The sequence below is a fragment of the Labeo rohita genome, chromosome 5, assembly GCF_022985175.1.
Source record: "Labeo rohita strain BAU-BD-2019 chromosome 5, IGBB_LRoh.1.0, whole genome shotgun sequence".
Classification (NCBI taxonomy): domain Eukaryota; kingdom Metazoa; phylum Chordata; class Actinopteri; order Cypriniformes; family Cyprinidae; genus Labeo; species Labeo rohita.
Genome location: NC_066873.1, coordinates 28,937,755 through 28,950,086, shown reverse-complemented (window position 1 = coordinate 28,950,086; position 12,332 = coordinate 28,937,755). Strand labels below are relative to the sequence as shown.

At 35.7% G+C, this 12,332-nt stretch overlaps 1 protein-coding gene across 5 annotated transcripts in view; it reads right to left on the bottom strand.

The window, feature by feature from the left end:
- cacna1ba (calcium channel, voltage-dependent, N type, alpha 1B subunit, a) overlaps positions 1-12,332 on the bottom strand; it is a 138,804-nt gene that overhangs the window by 121,723 nt on the left and 4,749 nt on the right. For all 5 annotated transcript variants that reach the window (XM_051108968.1, XM_051108971.1, XM_051108969.1 and 2 more), the window contains exon 3: positions 12,049-12,188. In XM_051108968.1, coding sequence (XP_050964925.1) covers positions 12,049-12,188 — 140 coding nt within the window. The remainder of the gene's footprint in view (positions 1-12,048; positions 12,189-12,332) is intronic.

The window sequence follows — 12,332 nt, the reverse complement described above, 5'->3', positions numbered from 1 at the left end:
TGAAGCAGGAAGATTTATCTGCTAAAAGTCAATTAGTACATTTTTTTAAAAACAGAGCTGCACTAAAATCTGTAGTGAAAAATGAGACGGTCAGAGATGCTAATGCAAGTGCTTTAGACAGAGCTGTGTATCCCAAATCAGCTCCATACAGTTGAAGTCAAAAGTTTACATACACCTTGCAGAATCTAAGAATAATTATTTTACCAAAATAAGAATCATACAAAATGCATGTTATTTTTTATTTAGTACTGACCTGAATAAGATATTTCACATAAAATACATTTACATATAGTCCACTAGAGAAAATAATAGTTGAATTTATAAAAATGACCCTGTTCAAAAGTTTACATACACTTGATTCTTAAAGGGGTCATCGGATGCCCAGTTGATATGGTTCTTTAGGGTCTTAATGAAAAGTCTATAATATACTTTGGTTAAAAATTCTCAATGTCAATGTTTTTACCTTGTCAAAATGAGCTCTGCAAAAATCATCTCATTCTGATGGATTGTTCCTTTAAATGCAAATGAGCTCTGCTTGCCCCGCCCCTCTCTTCTCTCTGTGGAGTGACGAGCTGTGTTCTGAGGGATTGTTTACTTTAGCCGCATTTAGCCCGTTTAGCCGCGAAACTTGCTAACTAGCACGTTATTAAGAAAGGTGATTGCAAAGACTCATAAAGAAACCCTTATACTCACTTCTGCTGTAGGTAAATTCAAGCTGAATCATGAATGATTTGCGCGTACATAGAGGCATTTATGTAGATCAGGAGGTGTATTCCCTTCACAAACAAACGTAATCCACTGCATCTTCAGCGGCTCAGATGTCGGGAGTAAATGACGACCACTATGTTCATTATTACATCCAGCAACACAACACCTCAATCGCTCAATCTGAGATATTCTTGTCTAACATACATCTCTGCTATGGCATTGAAATAATGGAGGTCGGACTGTTACAGCTAAATAAAGGTGGGTCTGAGGTAAGACGCTCATGTCAATCAACTGTTGCTGGAGCGGCCTCTCAGCGTCTGAGAATGGCTCGATTTGAAAAAGGGGATTTTATTTTTACAGATTAATTAAAAACCACTGCATGGATTTTTATCATTATAGGGTAGATGTGTACATACACTGCCAACACACAATGTTCCCACAACATGTAAAAGTGAACTTTGCATCCAATGACCCCTTTAATACTGTGTTTTTACATGAATGATCCACAGCTGTGTTTTGTTCGTTTGTTTGTTTAGTGAGGATTTATATGCTCATTGTTTAACTGAGGGACTCATATCCCTGGTGAAAAAAATAGCATATGCTGGTAGGTATGTTTTGATGCTGGTTTAAGCTGGTCCTTAGCTGGTTTTGCTGGTTTATGCTGGTCCTTCACCAGGAACATGACCAGCATAAACCAGCAAAGGACCAGCAAAAACCAGCAAAGGACCAGCATAAACCAGCAAAGGACCAGCTTAAACCAGCACCAAAACATACCTAACCAGCATCCCAGCATCAAAACATACCTACCAGCATATGCTGGTTTTTTCAACAGGGATGCAACTATTACAAAAGGTTCAAATGCTCACTGATGCTTCAGAAGGAAACACGATGCATTAAGAGCTGTGGTGTGAAAACTTTTGAACAGTATGAAGATTTGTACATTTTTCTTATTTTGCCTAAACATCATAGTTTTTTTATTTAGTACTGCGCTTCAGAAGCCACAGAAGATACTTACATGTTTCTCAGAAGACAAAATAGGTTACATTTACCCTGATCTTCAAATTCAAAAGTGTTTCCTTCTGAAGCATCAGTGAGCGTTTGAACCTTCTGTAATAACTGCATATGAGTCCCTCGGTTGTCTTTAGTGTGAAAAGATGGATCTCAAAATCATAGAGTCATTGCTGGAGAGGGTTCAAATACACAAAAATGGTGAAAAAACAATGAATTTGTCTGACCTGAAGGAATTTTCTAAAGAACAACGTGCAGTTTAACTGTTCAAGATAAATAAGGGACTCATGAACAACTATCACTAAAAACTCATTCAGGTAACAACACAGTATTAAGAATCAAGTGTATGTAAACTTTTGAACAGGGTAATTTTTATAAATTCAACTATTATTTTCTCTTGTGGACTGCATGTAAACGTCTTTTTTGTGAAATATCTTATTTAGGTCAGTACTAAATTAAAAATAACATGCATTTTGTATGATAAGTCTTATTTTAAGAATAATTAACATTTTGCAGATTCTGCAAGGTGTATGTAAACTTTTGACTTCAACTGTATCTCTACCTATAATTTCCTGTCACTTTTCACTACATGTGCCAACAAAAATAGGAAAAGCTCAAAAATAAAAAATGAGATTGAACATACAATAAATAAATAAATACAGAGAAGTGCTCTTAACAAAAAGACATCTTAACACAAATTTCAGACATAATGGCTCTTATTTACAGGTACATTCCATATACATTCTGGGTTTAAATTTCACATTAATAAGAGCATTTATAGGCTTAGCCAGTTTTCTAAAACATAATACAATGGTCATTCTTCAAATGTAAAAAAGCTAAAGCTGCATCAAAAGACTGATTTATCCTGGTTCAGATGTTCTGAAATATCCTAGAGACCTGCATAAATTCTGAAACACAGAAAAAAACAATTTTTCCCATTATCATTTCTTTAAGGAAAGTGCCTTTGTAGCAGGTTTTGTTAGAGTAAACAAAACCCATGCTTGGCTATTCCCGCAAGAAAAAAGACTCCCTGTGCTCTAGCGATTGTAAAGTTAGCTGTGAAAATAACAAAGGGACACCTGCTTGAGATGCTAGTAGCAGTGCAAATGATACAGAGAGAGTGAGAGAAAGCAAGAGCTCTGCTAATTGGTTGGTATTTAATCTAAACCCCTCCCTCCAACCCTAACACCCAGCTCTCACTCATAACACACTGACACTTGTCATACCAAAGCCCCCCGCTGTGTCTCAGTGATGTGCCTCAATAGGAGGCAGCAACAGCACATCTATAAACCTCTACAGCCATTCTCAGGCGAAACCTCAAAGGTTTTAAACAGGCAAACCCTTCCAAACAAAACACTGCGTTTCAGCTGCTGAATCACTGGGGTGAAGATGTGTTTATTGATATTTAATTTCACAAAAGACTGAATGCATATAAACTGAAGCTGCTGTTTCTACTCAAAAGTGCTTAAAGGAATACTTCACCCAAAACTGAAAAATACCCCATGATTTACTACCCTCAAGCCATCCTAAATGTATATGACTTTCTTCTTTCAGGTGAATGCAACTGGAGTTATATTTAAAAATGTCCTGGCTCTTCCAAGCTTTATAATGGCAGTGAATGGCTGTTGAGATTTTGAAGCTAAATAAAGTACATCCATCCATCATAAAAAGCACTCCACATGGCTCTGGGTGGTTAATAAAGGCCTTCTGAAGTGAATCGATGCATTTGTGTAAGAAAAATATCCATATTTAAAACTTTATAAACCATAATCTCTAGCTTCCGCTAACTGTTGTATGCACGTTCATGAGAGAGTGGCGTTCCAGCAGATGACGCAGGACGTATGTGTAGCGTAAGCTCTGGTGAGAATATGCTAGTCTATTGAGAACCAAGTTTAGTTTACATCAAAGGAAAACCAGTCTTTTCTTGGCTTACATCGAAATCCTCCGGCATTTTTCTTTACAAATCCTTGTTTTTGTACTTCTGATTTGTGACCAGTGTTTTGTTTTGCTCTCTCCTCTGCGCTTCCATGTTTGTCACTTCCACGTTCATCAATTCGCTTCAGAAGGCCTTTATTAACCCCCAGGAGCCATGTGGAGTATACTTTTTGATGGATGGATGCACTTTATTGGACTTTAAAATCTCAACAACCTGTCAGCGCCAATAGCCAACTGCCTGATATATAGCGCTGTTGCGCTGTGGGCGTCCCGAGTTCGAATCCCAGCACATGGACCTTTCCCGATACCCCTTCTCTCTTCCACTTCACTTCCTGTCCAATAACACTGTCCTATCTAAATAAAAGCAAAAAAATGCCAAAAATAAATCTTAAAAAAAAAAAAAAGTCAACAGCCATTCACTGCCATTATAAAGCTTGGAAGAGCCACACATTTTTTAATAAAACTCCGATTGTATTTGTCTGAAAGAAGAAAGTCATATACACCTAGGATGGCTGAGAGTGAGCAAATCATGGGGTCATGGGGCCAAAAATGAAAATTTTTGGGTGAACTATCCCTTTAAAGGGAGAATCAAGGACTGGCATTGGAACAAACTACTAAAAATCACTATCATGACAACACAAATCGTTAGTTTGAACATAATCAAACATAATTAGTAGCAAAGCGATTCAATATGCTCCACTTCAATGCAAAATTCATGATTGTTAGACCCCACAGCTCTTGACCTGGTCTATGTGCTAAAAGAGGCACAGAACTCACTCCATGCCATCAACGAGATCATAAAGTGATCCAGTACATACGGCAGAGAAAATCCACTCAGACATCAATGACAAAAAAAGCACCTTGTTTTTAAACCCTGACAACTTGTCAAGAAAGTCTTCATCAATTAAAGATACTGGCACATTTATGTCAGCACCAAGGAAGGATTGTGACACCCTGAATGTCTAAAATACTGTCTCCCTTCAAGCAAATTACTTTAGTCACCCACAGGAACACACTAGTATTGACAAGTAAAGGTCCTCTGTGGCAACCACAGAAACCCAATCTACTCCCAGAGAATCGAGAGAGGGGAAATCAGGATATTGCTTTAAGAGGTGCAACTGCTGCAAAAATCTATTTCTTCAACAGGAAGGTGGAATAGACACAGTGTAGGCCGTTACTCAATGCAGTGAATGGGATCAATATATATAAAACATCTTTACCACATACAGTTGGAACTACATGGAAATGAAGAAAGATTTCAGACTTCAGTAATAGGAATATTAACATCTTTTGAGGAAACATGACTCAATTACTCTCCAGACTGCAGCCATCAAACAGGACAAAGCAATAGAGAAAGCTCTGGACAGATGGTGTTTAAAACTTGAGTTTGTTTCTTGACGTTGTGCTAGAAGCAGCAGGATATTCCATACCACCTACACAGCCCTCAACAGATGGAGGAGTGAAACATAAAGTAAGCACATATATTTCATGAAAGCAGACGATTTTAAATCAAGGGTCTTAAAGTACTGCTAGCTTCATATGGATTCTCAAGCATTCCATCCTTAAATCCAGCGTGAAAATCAGTTTAATTTTTTGCATTGTGGTTTGGCCTTTAATGTTGTTCTTAAATGATTCTTACACTGCAGCCAAGCATATTTACATAATATCATTTTTAATATGGCTTAATAAACGCTTAGCTGACAACAACAAACCTGTACTTACATTCGTCCCCAAAAATTGGGTAAGCATCCATTGTGCCAACTGTATAACCGAGCCAATAACTATAAAATGAAACAAATTTCTGTAAAAAGATTTGCATTTGTCATTAATCTTCTGGAATTTTTCAACTGAGTTTAAGACTCCTTTTCTAAATCATGTTCTATCAGATGGTTAGATAAAACAATAATAATAATTAAAAATCATCTTGTGCTTTTAAATTTAAGAATTAATACAAAAGAAAGATATATTAAATATATTAAATATCTCATTTCAAGATATTTGAATTAATACAAATCTTAAAATATAAGGTTACATTATATATATATATATATATATATTTAAAATATTGTGAAATATTATTATGATGTAATATAAATTAAAATCTAATTTATTACTGAGACCAAAGCATAATTACTCCAGTATTCAGTGTCACATTATCCTTCATGTGATCTTATTTTTCAGGATTCTTTGATGAATAAAAAGATAAAATGAACAGCACTGAAATCTTTTCTAACAATATATACTACCATTCAAAAGTTTGGGGTCAGTAAATTTTGATTCTTTCTTTCTTTTTTTTTTTTTTTAAGAAATTAATACTTTTTTCCAGATAGGATGTGTTAAACTGATAAAAAAAAAGTGATATCAAATACTATAAATAGACTATAAAAGACTACGAATAAAATGTTAAAAACAGCATTTATTTAAAACAGAAATATTTTCTAACAATATACACTACCGTTCAAAAGTTTGGGGTCAGTAAATTTTGATTCTTTTTTTTCAGAAAGGATATGTTAAATTGATAAAAAGGTGATATGAAAGACTTTTTAGAAAAGATTTATATTTTGAATAAATGCTGTTCTTTTTAACTTTTTATTCATCAAAAAATTCTAGTTCCAAATCACAGGTTCCAAAAAAAAAAAAACAGCAGCACAACTGTTGATAATTCTAATAATAAATCAGCATATTAAAATGATTTCTGAATGATCATGTAACACTTAAGACTGGAGTAATGGCTGATGATAATTTAGTTTTACATCACAGGAATAAATTATATTTTAAAGTATATTGAAATAGAAACCATATTTATATTGTAATAACATTTCGCAGTATTACTGTTTTTTCTGTATTTCTGATCACATAAATGCAGCCATAATGAGCATAAGAGACTTCTTTAAAAAACATGACAAGTCTTACTGATCCCAAACTTTTGATCAGCAGTGTATATATATTTTTTTATTATTTATTTATTTAATTCAACTTTTTCTTTATTATGAATAAGAATAAGCGAAAGGAAACAGCTTAGAAAAGCAGAGCTCTACATATTCAAGAGAGGACAAAGATATCAGTGTTATGGGAAACAGATTTAGAAGAATATAAAAGGAGTGTCTGCTTTCTTGTAATGCATTACTGGATGCATCTCATGCATCATATATCTCAGTCTAAATTTGTATCGATAAAAATTCTCAGCTATTAAGCCTAACACTACATAACGTCATAACAGAAGCTCATCACAGCCTTGCTACATCTAAACACAATACCTTTCCTCAACACAATATCCAAAGCCCTCCTCAGGACCCTTTTCTACGGGGGCCCAGAGAAACACAAGGCTGCGAACATAATCGTCCTCCAGGGAACCCGGGCAGCTCATTAAGAGCGATTGATCTGAGCAGGGAACCCCAGCGGCCATTCGGTTCATCGCAGCTTCAACAGCAGCATGATCCCTGGCCATCACCACACCCCTCACCCGCTAAAACCGGTTGGAACGAGGAGAGAGGGAGAGAAAGAGTGCGCCGCTCCTGCACATAGCCATAAAGAAGAAGAGTGGTGTAGCAAAGCCATTCCCTTACTGTTTGGTTCAATACAGTATTGATCGAGATGTGAACCCGGAGAGTCAGATATATTCTCTTATTAGCAAGTCCAAAGATCTTATTGGAGGCACATTAGAGCTGTGCGACTGGATAAAAGAGGGGAATAAAACCTATTTCATTATTACATAACTTTTATTATTTTTATTTTTATAAAATAAAACGTAGAGACAAAACTGCTGTGTGAAACAATACTGAATACTGTAATAAAATATAAACACAAACATGAAATGAAAAGACATATGAATTATAATTCCAGTTTGCAGCTTGGTAAACCAATACCGGATCCTAACCAGAAGAGACACGACAAGCAAAAAATATATATCTTTCAAGATCCACAAGGGATGCTATCTTCGTCAAGGCCTGCAAGAAAGCCCCGCCCACACTCAGAGTTCATTGGCTCAAAAATCACACTTCTCATGTATATTAATCATCAAACACAGACAAAGAGACTATGGACTGACTGGAAGATGAGAAACATTTAATACTATGTGACTAGAAAAACAAACATAAGGGTCATTCTATAATTGTGGGTACATCTCATGTCCGTGAAGTATATTTTTAATATATTTTCATCAATATAAAGCCCCAATGCTGTATTTTCTAGTACACCATTATATTTTTCCCAGTCACTATATGTTGAAAAAGCCATATCTTTTGTTCAAAAATGATGTTCATATCACATAAAACCCTGGTATTCAGCTGTCCGAATTTGTAAAGTTGCTTATTCTACTCTGCATTTAAGCATGAAAATTACCTCAAATATAAATGAATTTCAGTTAGATTAGGTTATCAAGACATTTGGGTGTCTGCTTCCAAAATAATAAGTATTTATTGTAATATAACTTGTTTTACTAGTGTCCGAAAAACCATTGTCAACTAAGTTACCCACTAGAAACCCCTGAAAAAGGAATGGTTTGTCCCATTCTCGCATATGTATGAAGATATTTCTGCTAGAAGCTCATGGATGAAACATTAGATGTTATATTTTCTGTCTTTTTCCCCTAATATTGGTTAAATTAGCAAACCTGTGTCAAGAGTGGATTAATTGACTGTCAACAGTGTTACACAAGTATTACTGCTGCAACTTTTAACAAGACAATTTAACTAAAACTTATGTTTTGTTCATAAAAATATATATATTTCTAAACATACCATATGCTCAATAGCTCTATAGGCTTCCATTTGAGTATAGGCCCAAAACACTAAAAATGTCAACCGCGTTACCCAGTGGACAGTAGCAAACATAGATGGTATTTTATGCACATATTCCTACAGATCACCTTTATTTATATAGCATTTATACAATATAGATTGTTCCAAAGCAGCTATGTAAGGTCATGTTTGGGTTTTTGGGAAACAGGAAAACTGTTTTCTTCACTTTGTCAAATTCTAAATGTACCCCTATACCCCTATGGGTCATTATAGAATGACCCATACATTGGCTCCACAGCAGTTAGAATGAGTCGACTACAACCAACACAAAATTATTACAGTAACAGGGCTACATTACATCGTTCAAAGTATTCAAAAGCTTGATTTACGCTCTGATAATCGAACAGCAGTCGGGTTGAAACACGGATCAATAAGTCTTGACCGAGACTGATTATACTGAACCGCTCGTGTTCGGACCCTTTTAGAGTATAATTATTATCATATCACATCCTGCCGCCCTTTAATGAAGCAAATCTGTTTCTTGTCAGGGATATTGTGATCTGAGTCATGGACCAGCTCGCACCGAAGGTGACAGAAACTGCTAAGGTAAATAGGCAGACAGAGTAAACATTAAGTAACCAAAAATATGTATATTAATACATATATCATTTCTATAAATTTAAAAGCAAAAATGCATTTGAACACAAATGAATTATAAAGGGACCTAAATGTCTCATTTAAAGGACACACTGTTATAATGTGACTTCTTTATGTCTGTTATAAATAAACTCGGCTGGCTGCCTCAGATGTCCAGAGGCAAATAGACAGCTCTATATCCTCCGGCTTTCTGCACAGCCTTTTCCACTGCAGGAACAGAACTGCTTCCACTAAATCTGTTTATTGCAGTGAGGTGATGGGCTGACGTAAGCCTCTGTGGATGGACAAAATAAATCTCCCTGCCATTAGGCAGAGAAAGGCAGGACACTCCCTTGTGGTGGCAGTAACCATACAGGGACCAGCTCCACCGTAACACCATGCCCGTCACGGCACACTCCCCCGGGATGAGCGCACATCCCTGGAGCCCGTCTACCAGTGGAGCCAGTCATGTTGTCTCACTTGCTGTCCATCTGAAATCACATCAGCTTGTCCTTCAGTATCAAACAAGTCTGCTGGTGATCCTCTATTGAGATAATATTATAGCTGTTATTAATATACTGTTTAAAAATATGTACTGATATTTTTCAGCCAGGATTATCCATTAATTTTACAGGCATTTCCCGAACCCTACAACACAACCCAATGCAGCAAAAAATGTAAAATGCAGATAAAACACCTATAAGAAAATTCCTTCATAATAATACAGTACATTGTGCTCTATTTTTACAGATTTTTTAAAAGTGTATTTTGAATAAGGCTATTTTTATACTTTCCATATCTATTGTAATTTTCGTGGTAACTTTTTAATTATTTCGTTGTGTTTTTATTGTCATTTTATTATTGTCTATATCGTTTTTTTAATTAATTATTAATTTTAATTTCAGTTTTAATTTAATTATTTAAAGTTCGCAATGTTGGTAACTACCTTAAACAAAATGTTTTTTTTTATAATGTATTTCAGTTAATGTTTATTTCAACAGGGTTCGTACAGATACTCACTTATCAAACAATATATTCTCTTTCAAATTCTAAAGATAAATAAGTAAATAAAAATATACTAATTAAAATAAAGTGAAGCACATGCAAAGTATCACTACGAAAGTATTACATAGCATACTACACTTTTACTATATTAAAACCATGATTATTTTTTTAAGGGATCTGTATTTGTGTATACTTTATTTCTTTTGTCTTTGTCTTGTTTTTATAACTGTATTGCCTTAATGGTTTGATGTTTTCAAAAAAAGATTTACAAAATTGCTCCGAAATCCCGAACTGAATCAAATGATTTGTGAACCCACACTGAATTCAGATCTGAATAATGATTAGCGAACCATCATTTCAGATCAGGGCTTGGAGCGCAGATCGTGAATCATTTGATTTAAATCATTCAGTTCGTGAAATGTTTCACGAACCTAATACGATCTAAATCAAATACGCACCCCGAAGTCCCAGTCTGAATCAAATGATTCGTGATACGCGAAGTTCCAACCTGAGTAAAAAGATTCGTGAACCCGCTCCGAAGTCCCGATCTGAAACAAAAGATTTGCGATATGCGATCCGTTTGGAGCGCTTCGAAAGAGTGAATAATTTTGAGACGCAATGGTTTAACTTATTTAGAGTTTCGAAAAGCTCCGTTTCACCCGTCACTACGTACTTTTTAAAAATCCCGAATTGAACCAAACCAGCTAAACGCGGCTAAAGTAAACAGGCTCGTCACTCCACAGAGCGAAGAGAGGGGCGGGGAGAGCAGAGCTCATTTGCATTTAAAGCAGCCTCGACCAGAATAGGATGCTTTTTGCAGAGCTGATTTTGGCAAAGTAAAAAGGGTGTTGTTTTACACTACCATTGAGAATTTTTAACCAAAGTATATTATAGACTTTCATTAAGACCCTAAAGAATCATATCAACTTGTGGAAAATGGGCATCCGATGACACCTTTAAGCACTTTTCAAGTACCTCTTCAGGACTATTGCTATTTTCAAGGGTTTTCCTGGCCTTAAATTTCAAAAAGTCAAATTGAAGTACTTCAAGCACTTTAAGCACCTTGTACAAAGGTTCAAGTAACTAAATTGTTTATAGTTTTAGTTTCAGTTATCTCTAATAACCCATGCAACACTGTAAAAATATATATTTGTAAATAAAAATGTTCTACATAAAACAAAATAAATAAAAGAGGAGTTTTTCCTACTTCAAACGTGTTATTTGCCATTTCTAGTAACTGTGTAATTTACGAAAATAGTTTCTACACTAATATTTTTCAGTGTACTAACCAAGAATTGAATCAATATTTAGTGAAAATAGCACTGCACTACCCCATATAAGAAAACACCTTGTGATGGTATGACTTTTTTCACTCAGAAATATTGGAAACGCCAGTGCAATGTAACTGAAACAACTGCAAAGCAATAACCACCATGTAAGCTCCACAGTAACAGCAACATCTAAAGAAACAAAGCTGAATCCTGGTATTGAATGCTTGCCTCCATTTCAGAAACACTTCAAAAACAACCAAAGGTAATACAGCGATATTTGAGGGCAAACAGAATGCTGACAGCAACAATCATCGACTATAATGCTTTAAAAAAGGATCAGGATGTCCCCTCTGAATGCCTTGCTGGAGATGAAGTAGCTTCCTCTCCACTCCATTACACCTACAAAGTAGCAGCCAGTTGTACTACTGAAGAGCAAGCCATAACCCCCCACATCCAGACCCTTGGTCTGACTGCAGGCTAGATTCACAATCATCATTTATCTATGTACAGGACCTCCGCTACACTGCCTGTACCAGGGTCAAACAGACCAAATTGCTTCTCAACGCAGTTCCACTGAGGTTTTTGTCAACAATAGCATTAAAACGACAAAACAATCGGCCACCTTCTGATAGACCATGGCCATATGTTATATTTAATGCTTTCCTTTGGCTTAAAGATTGAAATTGACATTAAAAACTTACAGTAACCATTCAGAGAGTAACAATCTGAAGAATATTTGAACTTACCCTGTCAGCACAACAACAAAATCCATAACATTCCAGCCATTGCGGAGGTAGGAGCCTTTATGAAAAGCAAAGCCTAGAGCGATGATCTTGATCCCGGCCTCGAAGCAAAATATTCCGATGAAGTAGGGTTCAGTGTCATCCTGTTATGAGTGAGGAGACATATGAGTGGATATTCATACAAAATAAGACACAAAATGCAACTTTCCAATGAAAACTAAATATGAAGAGAGTCATAAATCTCTCAGTGGCAGCTGCAACGTATATTTTACAACTTCATTAAACTG